The sequence below is a fragment of the Schistocerca gregaria genome, chromosome X (assembly GCF_023897955.1).
Source record: "Schistocerca gregaria isolate iqSchGreg1 chromosome X, iqSchGreg1.2, whole genome shotgun sequence".
Classification (NCBI taxonomy): domain Eukaryota; kingdom Metazoa; phylum Arthropoda; class Insecta; order Orthoptera; family Acrididae; genus Schistocerca; species Schistocerca gregaria.
The window spans coordinates 74,946,389-74,969,533 of NC_064931.1; the positions used below are offsets into that span (position 1 = coordinate 74,946,389).

General features: G+C 42.8%; 1 protein-coding gene across 3 annotated transcripts in view; it reads right to left on the reverse strand.

Moving 5' to 3' along the window:
- Nucleotides 1-23,145, reverse strand: part of LOC126299587 (ras GTPase-activating protein raskol-like) — a 703,968-nt gene that overhangs the window by 665,264 nt on the left and 15,559 nt on the right. For all 3 annotated transcript variants that reach the window (XM_049991602.1, XM_049991601.1, XM_049991599.1), the window contains exon 2: nt 15,305-15,662. In XM_049991602.1, the coding sequence (XP_049847559.1) occupies nt 15,305-15,659 (355 nt within the window). In that variant the 5' untranslated portion in view covers nt 15,660-15,662. The remainder of the gene's footprint in view (nt 1-15,304; nt 15,663-23,145) is intronic.

Consider the following 23,145-nt stretch of genomic DNA (forward strand, 5'->3'; position numbering starts at 1 on the left):
TTACAGCTGTACTATTCAGAACGTAAATTTTCACTGGCAAATAAATGGGCAACATTTTCATCATTATCAATCAAATCCTCTAAGGATCACGCAGAGCCGGACTACGCTCGACTTGCAATCGCGCAGACAGTAACTAGTGGGTACTAATACTGTGTATCTCGTAAGATGCCTCTTAGTGGTAAGAACGCCGGGAGGAGCGGTGTTAAACTGACTGCCCATTCTGATTTCGTCTCTGTATGTTCTTAAATTAGGAAACTTGGGGTGACTGTTGAAAGTAAAGCTTCGCGCCAGTTGCAAGTTGGCTGCTGATGTGGTCTGTGTCCCTGGAGCAGCTCGCTCCTTCATTAAGTGTTCTCAATTCGCGTCGATTCGGGATGGCGATAATACAGCAACAAACGGCGTTTACCTTCTCCGTTTAAACAGGTGCAGTTCAGTTGCCACTTTGTAGCCCGACTACGGCACAGCACCTCATATAGCTGCAAACATTTCACGTGGGCACCAGCAAGTTCAGGACACTAGTGGTTTATGTAATGGAAACACCGCCTGCTCGTTCGAGATGTTCAGTGTTCTGCGTGCAACGCAGAAAAATCAACTGTTCGTGACAGAGGAGACTTGGCCATTTCTCATAAATCTGTCTGGTGTGTTTTTCGGCAACATTTCTGTTCTAAACCGTACAGGGTGTGCAGAATTCGTTCGCTACAAGCGCTTCACGATCATAACACACAATAGGGCGTAGCGTTTCGTGAATTTAATCTGAGACATGGAAGGTAAATATTTACATCCACGTTCAGGGTGTAGATTACGTTCCATTTAACGTGAAAGTGAACCACCATAACGAAGGAATGTGGGGAAAACAGAAATCATCATAGTCGAGCACTAGGGGGACTTTCCAAATTCTGCGATTATTAAAAGATTATTAGAAATTAGGCATTACATATCATTAGATAACGTAGGTTAAGATTTTCTGTACCTCAGGGAAAGCTCTGTTGGACAGTGCGGGTAACTGGAGCAATTCAGCTGTGACTGCTCTGGGCGTAACCCTTTGAGTTTGGCGACACCAGGACGCATTACACATAAGAAGTGTAATTACAAATTCGACGTAGTTTTAACTTTGTTTCATATAAATAATTTATAATGCTTCTCTTGAAGTAAATCAGTAACATTATTCCGGAGTTTATGTAACTACAGGGACGGTGTTATATAACTACGGTATACCTTTCTTTTTTATGTAGTACTAGCTGCATTGCCCGGCGTTGGCCGGGATGTGCAATGCTTGCCACGCAAAGTGATTGGCCCTGTGACTTGCTCACGCTCATATCGAATGCATACCGCATGGGAAACTGCAATCACTTTAAATGGAAGGGCATATTTAAATCGCTGGGTATCAACGGAATGCGAGGAGTGAATACTTCACCTGCGGCATACCCCTTGATGATGGTGACCTGTGTTACGTTCGGCAATAGGTTGTTCGCGGCCAGCCTTTTTCTAATACATATGTAACAACGACAACTAATCAATAAGAGTTTTAAATTCGTCTCGCGATTAAGTGACGTGTGATGGTACTATCCCCGAAGAGGAGTATTGCCAGTGTAATATATTCTCGCGATAGAAATTACAGTCAGTTTACCACGATATATTTAGTTTGTTAGGCACTTTGCTTTTCATTAATTTTGTTCATTGTTTCATCAGAACGTAGAAATTTGAAGATCAGTTTGGGCTCCGTAGAAATGTTGGAACACGCGAGGCAATACTGATCCTACGACTTATCTTAGAAGATAGGTTAAGGAAAGGCAAACCTACGTTTCTAGCATTTATAGACTTAGAGAAAGCTTTTGACAATGGTGACTGGAATACTCTCTTTCCAATTCTGAAGGTAGTAGGTGTAAAATACAAGGAGCGAAAGATCATTTACAATTTGTACAGGAACCAGATGGCAGTTATAAGAGTCGAGGGGCAAGAAAGGGAAGCAGTGGTTGAGAAGGGAGTGAGACATGGTTGAAGCCCATCCCATGTTATTCAGTCTTATACTCAGCAAGCAGTAAAGGAAACAAAAGAAAAATTTGGAGTAGGAATTAAAATCCAGGGACAAGAAATGAAAGCTTGAGGTTTGCCGATGACATTGCAATTCGGTCAGAGACAGCAAAGGACCTGAAAAATCAGCTGAACGGAATGGACAGTGTCTTGAATGGAGGATATAAGATGAATGTCAATAAAAGCAAAACGAGGATAATGGAATATGGTCGAATTACATCAGGTGATGCTGAGGGAATTAGATTAGGAAATGAGACACTTAAAGTAGTAAATGAGTTTTGCTATTTGGGGACCAAAATAACTGGTGACGGTGGAAGTAGAGGGGATATAAAATGTAGACTGGCTGCGGCAAGGAAAGCTTTTCTGAAGAAGAGAAATTTGTTAACATCGAGTATAGATTTAAATGTTAGGAAGTCTTTTCTGAAACTATTTGTATGGAGTGTAGCCATGTATGGAAGTGAAACATGGACGATAGACAGAGTAGACAAGAAGAGACTAGAAGCTTTCGAAATGTGGTGCTATAGAAGAATGCTGAAGATTAGATGGGTAGATCGCGTAACTAATGAGGAGGTACTAAATAGAATTCGGGAGAAGAGGAGTTTGGGGCACAACTTGACTAGAAGAAGGGATCGGTTCGTAGGACACGTTCTGAAGCGCAAGGGATCACCGACTTGGTATTGGAGGCAAGCGTGGAAGGTAAAAATTGTAGAGGGAGACCAAGAGACGGATACACTAAGCAGATTCACAAGGGTGTAGGCTGCAGTAGTTATTCGGAGATGATGACGCTTGCCCAGGACAGAGTAGGATGTGAGCTGCATCAAACCAGTTTCTGGACTGAAGACCACAACAACAACAACAACAACAACAAATATCATTTTTTCAAGTCAGGTTACGAAATTACTTAGAAACTCTATTCGCAACGTTGTATTCCTCCGACATATGGAACAGGGGAGTGCTCGACGCGCCACAGTGGCCGTGGCTAAAGCCGAAAGCTGCTCCACTTTTCCTTTTACAGTAAGCTTTCAAACGTAATACCGCCAACTTCAATACACTTAGTGATCCGCTTTTCAAATGAATGTATACAGGACAGGCGTTTCTGACACGGTCGATCGTATATGATATGCCGCAGAAAGAAATCCGGCGACGTCAAATCCAAGGACCTAGCGGGTCAATTAATAGGGCTACCTTCGTCGATCCACCGACCAGTGTAAACACGGTCTGCTACCTCCCGTGCTTCAATCGCATAATGCACTGAACAACGGTCATGCTGAAACACATACGTTGTCGAACGTCCAGGGCAACATCCCGCAGTAGTAACGTTAGTTCCTGTTCCAAAAACGTTTGATATTTGCGTCCATTCAACGTGATATCGATAATATACGGACCAATTAGTTGGTTCCCTATGATGCCACACCCTACGTCAACCAAATGAGGACGTTGATGGTCAACTTGCCGTAACCAGTGGGGACTGTCTACACTCCAGTAATCAGTGTTAACGCCGGTTAACGCTACCTTGGTGTGTGAATGTAGACTCATCGGAAAATAGTACCTCGGCAAAGAACGTGGGGGTCGTTGGCATTTGTTGACGTGCCCATTCACAAAACACTGCACCGTTGATGCAGTGACACGTGGTATTGATGATACTTACGACAATAGAGTATTGTGACAATACTACCAACGGACATACCGGAATCGCGGTGTAACTGCCGGCCGGTCATCCGTGGGTTGTGGTGCACTGCCGCAAGTACAGCTACTTCATTAGCTTGTTCTGTAACGCGTTTGGTTCAAATGATTCAAATGGCTCTGAGCACTATGGGACTTAACTGCTGTGGTCATCAGTCCCCTACAACTTACAACTACTTAAACCTAACTAACCTAAGGACATCACACACAACCATGCCCGAGGCAGGATTCGAACCTGCGACCGTAGCGGTCGCGCGTGTAACGCGTTTGCTTAGTTTCCTTTTGCTGGTCTGTAAGCCGTCATTAGACATAAAGCGTTCACAGCTCGTTTATCGTCTGCATGTTTGTCGTGCGCCCACTGGAGGATACATTGAATATTTATGAATGCTATATGAAAACTACGATCTAAACGTAAGTATCCCTTGTAAGTGCATGAAAGTTAAAGAGACACCCTTGTAAAATCGTACTGATATTCTGACAATGAAAACTTCGTATTCTTATACGTAAGTTAAATTTTAGGCCAGATTTCTATCCTTATTCTTGTAGAGGCTGTAGAATTCGGATGAATCTTGATATAACCCAGGTACTGTTAACGACGTGCAGTGAAAAGTTTCGGCACACGCTAGTTATTGAATTCGATGCCGAGACACACGTGTGATATCGGGCACGCAGCAGAGCACGGGTAAAGGCAGCGGCCGGCAGCTATTTCTGCACGGCGCCAGCCCCTGCCGCCAACACTCTTCCGCTCCTATTTACCCCTTTCCGCCCCTTCCTCCCTTCGAAATTTGATTATGTCACCCTTAGTTTGTGACAGCGACGTCCGCTAAAAGAGCCAGAAGCAGAAGTTCCGGAAGCAAGAATTTTAGCTGGAAAGCAGAAGCAGAAATTGATTTACGATGGGGCTCTCGTAGCTCTCATAAGTCGAGTGTTTCATCAAATTATATCGCTTCGTGGAATTTCTGGTTCATTTTTAAACTCTTGCGCATTTCGGATATCGTGTCTCTAAATAGAGTAGGAGTATCATACAGAACTTATATGTTCACCACAGAGGATACAATGTCTAATTCGTCAGCAAAGGCCAAGAATTCTAAATTATTGGAGTACTGTACGCGAATTATTTAACAGTATAACACTAACCAAAAAAGGAAAGAAGAACCGCTTTGAACGACTGCCAACGTAGAGGTCATTAGAGACAGGAGATATTCTAGACTAGACAAGAATCGGAAAGAAAATCGGCCGTGTTCTTTTCACAGGAACCACGCTGGCACATTCCGTAGACGATTTAGGGAAACAGTAGGGAACTTATACTTCGATGACCGGACAGAATTTTGAACTTCCGTGCTCTCTGCAAGCGGTTTCAGAGTCTGTGCTGCGTCGCTCATTAACAGCAAACTTTAATTACAAAGGTTGAACAGCAATTTAAAAACCTTTTGTTTCAAAAATGTGTCCAACATGCGACTGCTTCGGCATCCGACTATTTTAATGCTTCCGTGCGCGGAGCTATAAACGTGTCTACACTTACAGTTCGGCCAAGGATATATACCCGGCGATACAGCGCAGCACTGTGCGCTCTTGCACTGCACTCCGTTGTGATGTGAAAGATTGAAAGCTAGTGGAGAACTCGACAAATATGAAAAATGCAGAAGTCGGAATTGTTGTCCGTCACGGAGAATGAATAAAGATGTACAAGTAACGTTCTTCGATTGATGACACAGCCCTCAACCTATACCCCACCCCCATATTCCTGCCCATGATTCCTTCCATCCCGTTGTTTATCCAGAGATGATAATTACGCCCCACGTAGACCACCTGCAGCAGAACTACATCATCTCCAACATAAACATCTTCAGTGACTTACAGGGAGGTTAAAATTAAAATTTCGCTACTTGCCTTCATGAAAGAAGAGTTATCGTTGGACATTGAAACTTAGGGGAGACATTTCTAAGATCACGCGGAAGAGACATAATGAATAAACCACTGAAGAAAAGGCATTTTAATTTCCACCTAAGAGGGCTACAAACGTTGTTCTGTGTGACAGGTGACAGCCATCTGCATCCACGACAGCATGGAACCTCACTGGACCACTAGTGATCCCAGTTCACCATCGTTAGCAGCACTTCTCGAACGGTGAACCATGTCATGTTCAGCTGTCGTGACTCAGCACGTGCACTGCTTAAAGGACGCCCATCTCCAGCACTGTACACCATGGCAACAGCAACTTCTTCAACAATTTGTGTCGCAATTGGTCGTCGGCCTCTAGCAAAGAGCATTTCCCATTCGCCAGTTAATTCGAATAAATGAATAAATTCACTCAAAAGTAGAATCTCACATGGAATTGATGGCATTTCCAACAGAGTACTAAAAGTTTCATCTCAACAGACGAGTAAGATTCTCAGCCACATATGTAGTAGCTCACTGAAACAGGGCAGTTTTCCAGATATCCTGAAATATGTTGCTGTTAAACTATTGCATAAAGATGGGGATGAGTAGGATGCTAGCAACTACCGCTCACTTCCGACACCTTTATCCCAAATTCTTGAAAAAGTAATGTAGTCAAGAGAAGCATCACATATTTCTCAACATGAAGTACTAAAAAAATATCAGTTTGGTTTCCAGAAAGGCTTTTCAACAGAAAATGCTATATATGCTTTCCCTGATCAAATATTAAATGCTTTGAATAAGTGAACACCACCCACTGGGATTTTTTGTGATCTCTCAAAGGCTCAAATGGCTCTGAGCACTATGGGACTTAACTTCTGAGGTCATCAGTTCCCTAGAACTTAAAACTACTTAAACCTTACTAACCTAAGGACATCACACACATCCATGTCCGAGGCAGGATTCGAACCTGCGACCGTATCGGTCGCGCGGTTCCAGATTCTCACCTAGAACCGCTCGGTCACCCCGGCCGGCGATCTCTCAAAGGCTTTTGAAAGTGTGAATCATGAAATTCTTCTAAATAAGCTTAAGTATTGTGGTATGAGTAGGACAGAGCAGCACAAATGGTGGCCGGGGTGCCCGAGCGGTTCTAGGCGCTTCAGACCGCTTCGGTCTCAGGTTCCAATCCTGCCTCGAGCATGGATGCGTGTGAGGTCCTTAGGTTTAAGTAGTTCTAAGTTCTCGGGGATTGATGACGTTAGATGTTGAGTCCCATAGTGCTCTAAGCCATTTGAACCATCTAGTTCTTTTTGCTGATGCTACAAGTAACAATGTTCCACATCATTACGAAATGTATTCATGACCTAGGGAACAAGTACTAATGTAATGTAACTTAACTACTGCACAGTAGTTGTCCATATCAACGGGCCCTGCCATCTTGATTTGGTCCTTCTAGTGGCGTGCTACGGTGTCGCAGGGCGACAGTGTCAAGCTGCACGAGGGTTACAGCCACGTACATGCAAACAAACCGAATGTTAACACATCAACTGTCGGTGCGTGAAATTTTCCGTAGGTCCTCATCCTATCAGTTGATGGGGTACAATTTCTCCTGCGTTTAAATATGAAATCACCCATGTTGACAGCTCGATTTGTTTCCATTGTGTTCCTAGAGAAATTTAGTTTGTAGAAAAGGTCACGGCTGATCTGTCCGATCAGAGGATTTCCTACGTTGCTTCGGAGCAAAGAATAATTAAATGGAAGAAAGCTGCATTTCATTGTTTCCTTTTATGTGTCTGGTGAATAAATACATCTCTGCAAGAAAGTATAAAATAGGAAGATAGCAGTGTCTAAATTCACAAGGTATTTCGTACCGAATTGATAATAGGCGGAGACACTCGCAGATCTAGTTCTGTTGGGAGCCAGTTGAGCAGGAAACCATTCCCTGGAAAAATTCTATATCCATAACGTAAAGCAAGTATCCAGAAGATGTAGAAATTATTCTTGGCCAAAGGGAAAAAGAAAACACGAAAAGCTGCAAGAAAAGACACGGAATACCAATGCAACAAGTGAAAATCACCGTGTGGAAAGGACCGTGTTTCATAATACGTCAGACAAATAATATTCTATAGGTAAATAATGTGTACTACTTCTAGTTAGTATTTTAGGATGTTAATTTTCCGTTATTGAAAGTAGAACAGTAGATTGTTAGAACTGCAGTGGTTATCAAAAATGTTTTTGACTTTTGTAAACTTTTATAGATTTTGAAAAACCTAAATTTCTTAAAAATATAAGGAAAGAAACTAAACATTCAAAGAAGCTTTTAATATGTAATCCTGGAAAAGACATTTCATGCTCTCACGAAAGGTATCACAGTTAAATGATGGCTACTTTTTACATTAAAAAAAATATTGAAAATCCAAATAAATGTTAGCATTCGAAGAAAGTGTACGGTTTATACGGCTGGCAGCCAAAGTGTCAGTTACGTAACATCATTTATTCCGAGGTGGTGATTAAAGCTTTATAACGAAACTAGCTGTTAGCCACGTCTGCGCTCACATGTCAGTAGTTTTGTTACGGTGAGCAAGTAAGGTGTTGTGCGCGCAATGTCAGCTGCCCTCACGTGCCTGCCTGTTCCGGTACGCACAGCTAGTGAAGTATGCTCCCCCTCACCATGTCCCCCCCCCCCCCCCCCCTCTCCCCACCAGTCACTGCCACGCGCTGTGTGCAGAGGGGCGTAGGCATGAGCGCGCATCTACGCATTGTAACTATACGTCATACAACGCGAACATACGCGTCAAATTTAATAATTTTTAACAGAGTTTATGCTTACGGATGTAGAAAATGATGTTCCAGCCCCTACTTCACACTCCTAGTCTTTTTTCCTATGTTCTTCTTCAGGGTACAAGCTACCTCCGTAACAAATTCCAGCGAAATCGGTTCGGCAGTTTAGTCGTGAAAACGTAACAGACGGAGTTATTTTCGCATTGGCGAGGACTATTCGGAAAGTAAGGTCCGATCGTTCGCGAAATGGAAATCACAGTGAAAATCAAAGATGTTTTATTTGCAACAGTTAGCTACACCTTCCTGCTACATCTCTACATAGCCGCCGCGCCGACTGAGGTATTTCTCGTAGCATTGTACCAACTTCACACTACACTGATCTACAGCTTGTTGTTTGTGACAAAATGTTGTCTTGGTAGAGAACAGAGATGAAAATCAGACAGAGCTGAGTCCGGGCTGTACGGTGGGTGATTAAACACTTCCCATCGAAAACGCTGCAGGAGCGTCCTCATTGCAGCGGGCGGCCGAGAATTCTCACGAAGAAGGAAATGCGCCACAGTTACGTAGTTTGAGCTGCATGAAATCAGGAGAAGTCTCTGACAGGCACTCGTACTTGGCGGGAGACACTATTCTCCCGGCATCTTTACGTCCTCTCTGCGCGCTCGGAACTGGAAACAGCGAGGTGATGCGACCGACGGGCATACTACAGACACCGTCTTACACATCTGTATAAAGTTTCATGGGATTTTCACTGTGGTTTCCACTTCGCGACCGATCGGACCTTACTTTATGAATAGCCCTCGTAATATTAGTATGGATTATATTCATTGAGGACTCTATGAGCATTATATTCATTACTTGGAACCTTATTACGTGGAACATATCAATCAATAAAAGCATTTTCACAAATATGATACAGTGCAAAACTCCGCCATAGCCGGTCCCAAGCCTGGTTGAAAAAGAAGGAGGGGGAGGAGAAACACCTCGTAAAAAAAGCTTTGGTTCACCTGTACGCGATAGTACCTCGTGATGGCCCCTTGCCAGGGATACGGTGAAGACGTCATCGGCAGTGAAGACGAAGATGAAGATCATCGGTATGGCGGAACTAGCGGAAGAGGCAACCTTGCTTTTAGGGATACTATAAAAGTTATCGTCCAAGGTTATTTGGACAAAGGGCACGACGGTTCCACAAGTTAGTGGCGGTACCCCAACAGTGTCTGTTCCACATGTTAGTGGCGGCTGATCTATGACACTCAAAAGTGGAACTCTGAGCTTAACCGGACTGAAATCTCAATTTCAGTCACAAACAAACTCCAAATAAATCAACATGGATGCAGTACCTTCAAAGAAAAATTACCTGAGTGGGTCAAATCCCACGGTTGAAAAACCGCAAGTGGCCTATTCGGATTCTGGAGAGACCACAGAAGTGTGCATGGAGGTAATGCGGAGTGCCTCAAAACCCCGTGCTAACAAAATCAAACAAAAATCGAGAATTTGGCTAATGACATTTAATGTATATTCTCTCTTAAAAATTGGAAAACTAAAAAAACATCCTGGACAAATCCAGAGAACGTAAAATCAAAATTATCGCATTTCAGGAATCACGATATACAGATGAAAATCCTTCTGATTCAGAAGGATACAGGATATACAAAGGAAAACCTGGAAAACGAGCCATGGCTAATTGTTCACAATTTGGGACTGGATTTATAGTAGATACATCAATACTTGATTCAGTCACGACTTTCAAACCTTACTCGAGTCGGCTCTCCACAACGACAATAACATCAGCTAAATTCTGGAACTAATTAGATAATACTCTCCAAAAAATCCAAAATAACCATATCAAAATCCTCATGGGCGATTTCAGTGCACAAAATGGTGAAGAATAGAAATCTCGATATTGGGTTGGTAAGTGGTCTGAACATACACAGACCAACCAGAATGCGACTCCTTGAAATCTGCAAAAACCACGACCTATTTTTCAAATCGACATTTCTCAAGAAAAGAGCCTCGAAAACCAAAACTTGGATCTCACCTAATCCATTACTAGGTGAATATCAGTTGTATCACGTAATGATCTCCAGCATAAATACAGTAGAAATCATGAAACTTAAAGTCCTTAACGGACTAGACCTAGATTGCGACCATTACCCAACAAAATTCTCCCTAGATGTCATTCCAGAAAAAAGAAAATTCAGTAAGAAATCTCCACACCGTAAATACGATGTACAAAAGATAAATGGTAATGAACAATTTACAAAAGAAACACAAAATTTAAAACCACAGAATTAACAACTGCAAGCAGGACTTTTAAAAGCAGCTGAAACTGCAGCACAGAAAACAAGAAGACGTAAATACCCGTGGTGGACAGATGAGTGTGACCATCTGATAAGTCTCAGGCAACAGGCGTGGCAAAATCGGTTGAAGACCGTGGAAGGTCACACAGATACCAGGAAAACAGTCACAAAAGCAATACGAACAGTCCGTAAACAACACGAAGACAAAAAATTGCAAGACACAGAACATGATTTCAACAAAAACAATTTCCGAAATTTCTACAGAGTATTCAAACAAAAATTAACAAAGTACTCTTCTCCATCACTTCAATTCAAAAGTGATCATGGGGAACTTGCCCATATCAACAAAGAAAACTGTGAAGTTCTTGCAAATTCTTTTCTAAATTACTGAATTGTGGAAAGCCTGCAGAAAAATTTGAGTTCCGTCATACACAACGAAACCCAGACTGTAAGCCACCAAGTTTACGGGAGATTAAAGAGATAATTCAGTCACTGAAAAATAACAAAGCATCAAGAGAAGACCAAATCATCGCACAAGTATGGAAAAATGCAAGAGAAAATCTTATTGCAAAACTTAAAGAAATTATAGACGTAATCTGGAAAACTGAAAAAATCTCCACAGGTTGGAAGACAGCAATCATATGTCCTCTGTACAAAACAGGAAGTAAAACAGACCCCAACAACTATCAAGGAATCTCTCTATTGTCAATAACGTACAAAATTCTCTCTAAAGCCCTACTAAACTGAGCAGAACCTCAGCTGGATTCAAAACCAGGCGAATACCGAGGTAAATTCAGAAAAGGTCGATCATGCGTAGAACAAATCCTTAACTTCGAAAACTCCATGAAATTTTTGCATAATACTTCAAACAAAAGCTATGTCATCACGCTTGTTGACTTTAAAAAAGTGTATGACAGCACAGACCGAGAAACCCTTTTTGAAGTGTTAGCACAATCACAAAAGAAACACTCACGGAGACCAAATCTAAAGATAAATTTATGAGAGAATTGGGCACAGAATTTGAAATAGACACAGGAGTAAGACAAGGGGATGGACTGTCCGCAGTGCTCTTCAATTGTGCTCTTGAAAAAGTTGTTAGAGAATGGAGAAAAGCAGGTGCACCAACACACAGACTGGGACCAAAACGTAAGGGCATAGAATTAGACTGTTTAGCATTTGCACTGATAGCCCAAGGCATTACCGATGCACAGATACAGCTAGAATTATTACAAGAGCAGGCAGCAAAAATAGGATTAGAAATTTTATTTAAAAAATCAAAACGTATGACTGACATCAAAGATGCACCTTCTGATCTCATAATTGGTAATAACTACATCTCTCGAGTAAAAGAATTTAAATATTTAGGTAAATGGATCGCAGAAAACTGTAATGAAAAGAAATCTGTCAGATCAAGAGTCCAGAAGATGGAGGCGGCGTTTCAGTTAGCAAAAAATGTTTAATACAAAATAAGTCTCTCGTGGAACTACAAAATACGACACTACACAACAGTAATAAAAACCCGAAGCTCTCTACGCATCTGAGACACTAAATCTTCAACGCACAACACTAAAAGGGGAATTAGAAGTTAAAGAAGGTAAAACAATGAGGAAATTCCTAGGACCAAGAACTACAGATGGTGTGCATTATCCAAGACCAATGCAGAAATATATAAAAATATCTTTAAAACAACAGAGAATGAGCATGAGAAGAATCCAATTCATGGGGAATTTAGAAATAATGGACTCAAACAGGTTAACGCACAAAATAGATACATTTTTAAAGAACAAAACTACAAGACCGAACTGGTACAAACAGACGGAAAAAGACATGAGAGAATTAGGGTCTTCAAATCTACATGGCAGAATTGAAATCAGAAAAGTCAGAAACACACGGGGTTTTGAGGAAGAAGAGAGGAATACTAAACGACATCGTGGTCTGCCCAACGAAAACTAGCCCATTCGTTGCGTATGAAGGAGTACTGGGCGAAAAGGAAGGCCAACAAATGTTCATTACGCGCGGTCCTAAGTGATCCATCTGCGAAGACAAAAGAAGAAAATACAGTGCAAACGTGAAAAAGTAAACATCTATTTCAAAGAATAAAGACGTTGCCCGATATCATGTTAAGACTTTAAATTACGATATATTTCTTTTTTCGTGATCAGATTTTGGTGAAGTAAAGCCCATACGTCGCCTCGATGCCTATGAAAACCCTACGACAATTCGTCTAGTAGTTTTGGAGATTATCGGTTTTACAATTTTATTATCAGTATACTGAAAGAGACTGAAATGATGCGTAGACTTAAGGCATACTGGCAGCACACCCTTAACAAGCAGGTGGAGCTAAGACATTACAATATATTGTCGATCTCCGATTTCCTTTTATGATCATAACGGAATATTGTTCGATTGCTCTGGTGCTGAACCTGGGCTTGTTGTTACTTGCTCTCGGTTGTGGTATACTTGGTTTTAACAATTTTTATGCGTAAGTGTTTTATAGTGTATACCGTTGTTATGTGTGCCGTGAGCCTCAGTCATTCCCAAGAAAAGTTTGAAACTTTCTCCGGTACGTGTACGGTGGCGCTCGTGCCCTCTGCGACAGACACGATAACATTGACTAGCAGTGTGGTCCTGCACGGCGAGGCAATTGAAGGGGTGCTGTCCGCCGCTTCCTGGTAAGAAGTGAGTTTTATTAACCACGACCTTTCAATGCTGCTAGCTGGGGCTTTTTGCCTTTTCTAGTTTTCTTGTTTTGCTCTTTCCATTATAAATGAACGCACTTTTAACATGTCAGTTTTTCAACTGGTCAATCTGAACTACGACGCCCTGCTCGTTGCGAGTAAAAGTACGAGGGCTATCCACAAAGTACATTACGTTTTGGAATTAAAAATAAATAAAGTATTGGATTTTTTTATTATATACAGATGAAAACCACACTTCAATACTACTTTTCTACATAGTTGCCATTTAAATTAAGGCACTTATCGTAGCGATGGACGAGCTCGGAAATTCCTTCGTCGTATCATTTGGCCGCCTGTGCCTTCAACCACGTGGTTACCTTTCCTTGAAGCTGTGCGTCGTCATCAAAACGTTGCATAGCCAACCACTTCTTCATTGCTGGGAATAAGTGGAAGTCGCTCGGTGCCAGGTCGGGACTGTACGGGGGATGAGGAAACAGCTCCCACTTAAAAGATTCGAGAACTTCACGAGTGACATTTGCCGTGTGGGCCCGGGCGTTGTCGTGAATCACCAAGATCTTTGAGCCCAACTTTCCCCTGCGCTTGTTTTGTATTGCTCTTCTGAGGTTGTGCAGAGTTTGGCAATACCTTTGAGAGTTTATTGTAGTGCCTCTTTGCAGGAAATCCACAAAAATCACACCTTTTCTGTCCCAAAAGACAGTCATTACGTGGTTGAAGGCGCAGGCGGCCGAATTTTACGACGAAGGAATTTCCAAGCTCGTCCATCGTTACGATAACTGCCTTAATTTAAATGTAGAAAAGTAGTATTGAAGTGTGGCTTTAATTTGTATATAATAAAAAAATTTCCAATACTTTATTTATTTTTAATTCCAAAACGTAATGTACTTTGTGGATAGCCCTCGTACTTTTACTCGCAACGAGCAGGGCGCCGTAGTTCAGATTGACCAGTTGGAAAACTGACATGTTAAAAGTGCGTTCATCTATAATGGAAAGAGCAAAACAAGGAAACCAGAAAAGGCAAAAAGCCCCAGCTAGCAGCATTGAAAGCCCGTGGTTAAGAAAACTCACGTCGTACCAGGAAGCGGCGGACAGCACCCCTGCAATTGCCTCGTCGTGCAGGACCACACTGCTAGTCAATGTTATCGTGTCTGTCGCAGAGGGCACGAGCGCCACCGTACACGTACCGGAGAAAGTTTCAAACTTTTCTTGGGATGACTGAGGCTCACGGCACACATAACAACAGTATACACTATAAAATACTTACGCATAAAAATTGTTAAAACCAAGTATACCACAACCGAGAGCAAGTAACAACAAGCCCAGGTTCAGCACCAGAGCAATCGAACAAATATTCCGTTATGATCATAAAAGGAAATCGGAGATCGACAATATATTGTAATGTCTTAGCTCCACCTGCTTGTTAAGGGTGTGCTGCCAGTATACCTTAAGTCTCCGCATAATGTCAGTCTCTTTCAGTATACTAATTCATTCTGAGAAGGTAGAGACGGCCTCCTTCCCCTATCAGGGCTTAAATGTTTTGCTGACATGTGAAATCAAACAGTGGAAACTCCAGGTAGGAATATCAGCAATGCAGGGAAAGATAGATTGCTACTTACGGTAAAGATGACACGTTAAGTTGCAGACACTTACGGAAAGCTTTCGGCCACAGCCTTCGTCAGCAAAAGAGGAACAGACACCACTCGTTCACACACACGACCGCCACCTACAGTAGCTCGCGGCAGAGTGCATTTCGTAATGGTTGTCATAAAGCATAGATTATTAGGATACTTATTCGTTTTTTAATGTCAATTGTGTGTTTCGTCTTGTAGATGCACACGTGAAGGTGTGATTTGACACCTGTTGGTGTGAAAGTGGATATACAGCAGAAAGCGGTTTATTCGAGGAACACGGATTACTTTAGCTGCGGCGCCTTACCACGCCTGGGCTTCTTCTCGGTGAGGATGAAGAGCTGAGAGAAGATGGCGACGCTGGGGCAGCAGTGCGAGCAGCACTGCGTGGGTCCGGCGCGCGGCCGACGCTGTCCGGGCCCGCACGCAGAGGCCGGCGCCTCCGCAGCCACTGCCGGCCCCGGCGCTCCCTGCGGCGCGGCCACCACCGCTGCTGCTGCTTTGGCCGCGGGCTCGAACAGCGCCAGGTCCAGCCCGTCCAGGTCGCTGGAGCACGTGTCGCTGAACGGCTCGAACTCGACGGACGCGCACTCGTCCTCGTCGTCGTCCTCGTCGTCGTCGTCGTCGCCCGCGTCGTCGCGCCACGAGCCGCCGCTCGCCATCGCCTGCCGTCACACGCCACACCTCACACACTCGTCCCGCGCGCTCACGTCTTCCCAAATGTAGCTGCGTGGCCGTCACTAAAACGCTCTCCCCTAATACTATTGATTTGTCTCGAATCTAACGAGGGAGGCCGCCAATTGTGAAATTCAGATTCGATTCATACTGTGCGTAATAAAAGCTCATAGCCAGAGGTGTAATGTGGCAAAGCACCAAGATGCACTTCTCAGCCGTTGTCGAGAAAATCGACAGTTAAAAGAAACCGTTGCGGTGAAATACTCTCTACAATTAATAGTTTTCTGCAGTGTCGTGGCGCAGCGGTAAGCGCTCGGGTTCGTAATCCGAAGGTCGCCGGATCGAATATCGTGCCATGCAACTTTATTATTATTATTATTATTATTATTATTATTATTATTATTTGTAATTCAAATGTATACACACACGAAAAAAATCCAATCCATCGTCCACTACCATTGTCTTCTCCGATTTTTGCTGATATGATACGATACGCACCGCATGCATTAAACCTGACGAACGATAGAAGAATTTTTCAGAATGTCAATCAGGTGTGTTTCCCAACAGATAATTTAAAAAACAATAGTTCTTGTAAAAACGCATCGTTTATCAGATGTACTCGATGTCGTGCTGTTTTCTGCTTTCCATGTTTCTATGATAACTATCACTCTGTTTCGTGCGATACTCCAGCCACTTCTGGTCACTAATTGTTAATTATGTGCGAGTGTATACCAAACTTATCAATAAATTGTATCCACTTGAATATTATTTGTGATATTGTGTTTTATTTCAAGTTTTATTTTTCCACGACAAACGACTTTCAACAACTTATATGCATAATTGTTGCAACTGATTGCCGGGATATATATATATATATATATATATATATATATATATATATATATATATATATTCGTTTGAATTACAAAAAAACAAATAATAAAAAAAGTTGCATGGCGCGAGATTCGCTCCGGCGACCTTCGGATTACGAACCCGAGCGCTTACCGCTGCGCCACGACGCTGCAGAAAACTACTAATCGTAGAGAGTATTTCACCGCAACGGTTTCTTTTAACTGTCAATTTTCTGGACAATGGCTGAGAAGTGCATCTTGGTGCTTTGCCACATTACACCTCTGGCCATGAGCTTTTATTATGCGCAGTATGAATCGAATCTGAATTTCACAATTGGCGGCCTCCCCCTGTAAGACAAGTCCGATCGATCCATTTTTCTTCTCAATGATATGTAATGGATTGTTGTATGAGCTTACTGCAGGCTCAATAATGCCCTCGTCAAGCATAGATTGTATTTCTAACACGGTCCCTATAATGTGCCGGAATTACGCCTGTAGGAATCAGCATGAGTTTCGAAAAAGACGGTCGTGTGAAACCCAGCTCGCGCTATTCGTCCACGAGACTCAGAGGGCCATAGATACGGGTTCACAGGTAGATGCCGTGTCTCTCGACTTCCGCAAGGCGTTCGATACAGTTCCCCACAGTCGTTTAATGAACAAAGTAAGAGCATATGGACTATCAGACCAATTGTGTGATTGGATTGAGGAGTTCCTAGATAACAGAACGCAGCATGTAATTCTCAATGGAAAGAAGTCTTCCGAAGTAAGAGTGATTTCAGGCGTGCCGCAGGGGAGTGTTACATGACCGTTGCTATTCACAATATACATAAATGACCTGGTGAATGACATCGGAAGTTCACTGAGGCTTTTTGCAGATGATGCTGTGGTGTATTGAGAGGTTGTAACAATGGAAAATTGTACTGAAATGCAGGAGGATCTGCAGCGCATTGACGCATGGTGCAGAGAATGGCAATTCAATCTCAATGTAAGCAAGTGTAATGTGCTGCGAATACATAGAAAGATAGTTCCCTTATCATTTAGCTACAAAATAGCATGTCAGCAACTGGAACCAGTTAATTCCATAAATTATCTGGGAGTACGCATTAGGAGTGATTTGAAATGGAATGATCATATAAAGTTGATCGTCGGTAAAGCAGATGCCAGACTGAGATTCGTTGGAAAAATCCTAAGGAAATGCAATCCGAAAACAAAGGAAGTAGGTTTCAGTACGCTTGTTCGCCACTGCTTGAATACTGCTCAGCAGTGTGGGATCCGTACCAGATAGGGTTGATAGAAGAGATAGAGAAGATCCAACGGAGAGCAGCGCGCTTCGTTACAGGATCATTTAGTAATCGCGAAAGCGTTACTGAGATGATAGATAAACTCCAGTGGAAGACTCTGCAGGAAAGACGCTCAGTAGCTCGGTACGGGCTTTTGTTAAAGTTTCAAGAACATACCTTCACCGAAGAGTCAAGCAGTATATTGCTCCCTCCTACGTATATCTCGCGAAAAGGCCATGAGGATAAGATCAGAGAGATTAGAGCCCACACAGAAGCGTACCGACAATCCTTCTTTCCACGAACAATACGAGACTGGAATAGAAGGGTAAACCGATAGAGGTACTCAGGGTACCCTCCGCCACGTATGGTCTAACACAAAATTTAGTATGCTCGAGAACACGAAACTGGTATTGAAATCCCTCGACTATTCCTGTTTTGTAAGTAAAACTGTGGAATGTACTCGTAAAATCTCAAAAAGATTCTGTCTATCAGTGTCATTACAATTCTCAATTGCTCGAATTTTATTCTGAATTAAGTCATTAGTATGAAATACGCCGTCGATATCATCCCTCTCAATACTTGCAAAGTGGTTGTTAGTGTAAAGTTCCGTCGAAAATTCCGAACTGTTGTCTAACAGGAGGTAAAACCGATTAATTTCCTCGTCACGGTTTGAGACCCAATCTTCAAATTTCAAAGCTGTTGACTTACCTTCTTTCTCTACACTTATTTCAGCATCGTGAAAGTTTAAGATTGCTTTGTATTCATTCAAAAAGTCTACTCCCAATATAATTTCCGTCGACAGTAACGGAACGATAAGAAAGTTCATAGAGAAGCTGTGGCTTTGACAAAGGAATTCTAAGTTGGTTTGTTCACATACATCTACACTCTTTCCAAAAATTGCACCTTGTAATTTAATCTTACGTAAAGGAAGTGTGGGGCAATCGTTCGATTTGTTGCCTTTGCTAAAAGCTGTTTCATTAATTACTGAAATGGGACTGCCAGAGTCAAGTACTGCCGTAAATTTTACGTCATTTACTGTAATGTGAATTACAGCATATGCAATGTTATTCTGTTTTACGTCGTGTTACTGGAGTAAGATGTCCCTAATGTCTTCCATTTTTACGTAATTACTAGCTACGGCAGCTGCGTAGTCAGTTTCATAATTACGTATTGGGGCTGCCAGCGGTGAGAGTCATTGCCTACTGTCTCTTCGTTGGCGCGTATCGTTATTGGGATTACTTTTCTGTCTGCCCATTTCCATTCGTGTTTCGAAGGTAAACAGATGTGCGTGTAAATACGCGAATTTATCCACTAGTATTCAAACACAATATTAGTGCAAATCGCTGGAAATGTGTCGACGGAAAAAATCTCAACACCGAGGAGGGTTCAAATGGTTCAAGTGGCTCTGAGCACTATGGTACTTAACTTCTGAGGTCATCAATCCCCTAGAACTTAGACCTACTTAAACCTAACTAACTTAAGGACATCACACACATCCGTGCCCCAGGCAGTATTCGAACCTGCGACCGTAGCGCCTAGAACCGCTCGGCCACTGCGGCCGGCAACGAGGAGGGGTTATGCGAAAGTTGGTAGCCGTGTTTCTACACCTGAAACACGATCGCTATTCAAATTTCGCTCCAGTGGCACGAGAATGGCGCTAGTACGCCACTACGAGCAGCCAAGGTTTGCTATAATTGCACACTGTAACGGTCGAGAGCTTGAGGTACCTTCGGGACTGGACGTGGTCAGTTGATGTTAGACAAGAATGCTTTAACGCGACAATGGCGCCATTATCCACACCTCACTGAGTTTCAACGAGGTCGTGTAGAAGTCCTACGAGAAGCTGGATGGTCCTTCTGCGATATACCAGGAATGTTGCACACAGTACACGATTGCTGGCAGCGGTAGTCACGATAACGTACGGACGCGAGAGGATCGGGCTCAGGACAGCCACGTGGCACTCTCGAGAGGGAAGAACATTGCGTTTGGCATTGGCTCTGGCGTATCGCACTGCATCTGCAGCAGCAATTTGAGCAGCAGTTGGCAGCACAGTGACACAAAGAGCTGTTACAAATCGATTACTTCGAGGACTGCTCCGAGCCAGACGTCCGGTAGCGTGCATTCCATTGACCCCCAAACCACCGCTATTTGCTACTTCAGTGGTGTCAAGCGAGAGATCATTGGAGAGCGGAGTGGAGGTCTTGTGTTTTCTGATGAAAGCTGGCTCTCTGTGTCTGATCTAGAGTTATAGCCTGGGGTGCGATTTCCCACGCGCCCTCACTGAACAGTTATACCTCGATCTGGTGGTTCGACTTGCTCAGGTGATATGCACGAACAGGAGTCCAGGGGCTGTTTTCCAATAGGACAACGCTCGTTTGTATGCTTTCATTCAACAATCTGGCGGCGACACCGGTTATTATTTTATGGCCGTGTCATATTTGCAAGGGCTTATCTCGCGCTTACATTAACCTGTGATCTTACAATGTTAATTACTTAAATATTTTAGCTAGATGAATGTATTCCCGTAACTACTTTAAATATTTTTGGTGTCATTTTTTCTTTTCCGACAGTGAGTATTAAGTGTATAAAAACGCATGAATAACCACCCGGAGCGACCTCATGTCATGTCAGGTTGAGGTGCATTGGGAGATTCGTAAGGAAATTTAACTAATCCACAAAAGAAGTGTCTCAAAAAACACATGTTCGACAGTTTTAGTACTGTCCATCATTTGTTTCTCCATGTTTGAAGAGCGCTGCCGCTCGACAACTGTGTACTGAATTTATATGTATCCGCCGTTTTATTCCATAAATCAGTTTTCGAACTTTTTCAGCTTTATCTTCAGATCGTTTCTGTTCAAAAAACGGTTCAAATGGCTCTGAGCAGTATGGGACTTAACTTCTGAGGTCATCAGTCCCCTAGAACTTAGAACTACTTAAACCTATCAAACCTAACAACATCACACTCATCCATGCCTGAGGCAGGATTCGAACCTGCGACCGTAGTGGTCGCGCGGTTCCAGGATGTAGCGCCTAGAACCGCTCGGCCACACCTGCCGGGCCAGATCATTTCTGTAGGTTACATCGTCATTTCTAGAATAATGCTGGGTGCTGCCTCTGTGACAAGAAGATGGAACACGCTTTACTGTATCGCCATGACTATTGTTTATATGTCGATATGGGTGTAAATTTCGTTTTTTACTTACTGCGACAGTACGGGCGGCTGGGAGCAGACACATAGACACTAACGAAAAAAAGCCGCCCATACTGTCGCACTAAGTAAAAGAACTAACTTTACATCCATATCGACAGATAATCAATAGAAACTGCGGTACATTAACGTGTGTTCCATCTTCTTGTCACAGAGCCAGCGCCCAGCATCATGCTATACATAATGATGTAACCTACAGAAACCATCTGACGATGGACCTGAAAATGTTCGAAAACTGGGTAATGGAGTAAAACATAATTATTCAAAAAAGTGACTGGTTGCAGCTTTATGTAACTTATTTACATTCAATTAATAGTCACAGCTCAACCTGATATATATCCGCTCCAGCTGCTAAAAGTTCTGTATTTGACTCCACGACTGGTTTAGGCTTTTACATTGAAGCCGTTCTATAGCGGAATCTGGAACTGACATTGGAAATGCTACGAAATGTTGTACATAATGGTTGAATGAATATTAAATAATTTACGTAACAGCACTGGGGTGGTACTGAGCAGAATTTGGGATAGAAGAAATTTGTAGCACGTCTTCACTAAAAGAAGGGATTGGCTGATAGGACACATTCTGAGACATCGAGGATGTAGGTTGCAGTAGTTGAGGTTTGCACCGGATGGAGCATCACGGAGAGCTGCATGAAACTAGTCTCCAGAGTGAAGAAAACAACAACTCGGCAGCACAATGTAACCCATATTTTTCTTCTTTGTTTTCCTCTCCTTGTACCGTCAATTTGTAAACCTAGAATGGTTTTATGTCGAAACTCCTACATTACTGTTATGCAAATTATTTAAATATTCTTTATATTATTATGTACAACGTTTAGTTCCATTCAATGTGAGTTTCTGATTCCACTACAAAATGGTTTCAATAAAAAGCCGAAACCGGTCGTGCAGAAAAATAAAGAACTTTCTAGTAACTGGAGCGGCTATTCATCAATACTGTTCAGCAATCTGAGCACTAATGGAGGAGATAGATAACATCTGACGAAGAGGGGCGCGTTTCGTCACGGGACCGTTTGGTTGACTCTACTACTTCAGTAGCAGACGGTACAGGAGAGTTGTCAGTCACGAAGAAGGTTACTGTTGAAAATTCGAGAGCCTTCGTTCGAAGAACAGTCTGGCAGTATGTTACTCCTACATACGCTTCGCGAAATGATCACGACGAGAAAATCACACAAATTAGAGCTCATGCGGAACCTTACCGACAGTCATTTTTACAACCCACCACTGGTGAATAGAACAGGGGAAGGGACAAAAATTAGTGGTTCCAGAAGTGCACTCCGCCACAGCGTAATGTGGCTTGCGGAGCACAGATGTACATGTCGATGAAGGCGCACACCACAATTCGACGCTTTAATTTTCATTTCCGGAGGATTTCCTCCAAGTTATACCGAGCGAGGTGGCGCAGAGGTTAGCACACAGGAGTCGCGTTCGGGAGGACGACGGTTCAAACCGCCTCCGGCCATCCTGATTTAGGTTTTACGCAATTTCCCTAAATCGCTCCAGGCAAATGCCGGGATGGTTCCTTTGAAAGGGCACGACCAATTTCCTTCCTCATCCTTGACACAATTCGAGCTTTTACTCCGTCTCTAGTGATCTCGATGTCGACGGGACGTTAAATCCCATCTTCTTTCCTTCTTCCTTCCCCCAAGAGAAACACCTCACTAACAGACCGTCGTTACGAAATTTGACAGACCAACAGTTTGACATTTTCGAAGAGTTTTCTTCACAGGGCGGAGGAATTCCTCACTGAGAACTACCACCATTCAGTGCACTGGAAAAGCTAGTGCACTTCCTCAGAACAGCTACAAACACAATTTCACTGACTCACTTCGTATGTCATCGTGCAATTGCAAGTTTTTAGAATCGTTACATCACGGATTTGCCTCATAAATTTTCTGCTGGGATTCAGTTTTCTGAATAAGGCACTAAACGTATCATGAACGACCAACATTACTACCGTCTCACTTTTACCAGAGCTGGTTAGGATGTAGACCAATTGGCATCTTGGAAGGAACTGGTTCTTTACCTTTCGTGGGCTGACACCAACGCAAACCACGCAGTTGTATGAGTAATAATGAAGAGTTAAAGCGACGTAACATTGTGATGATGAGGAGACT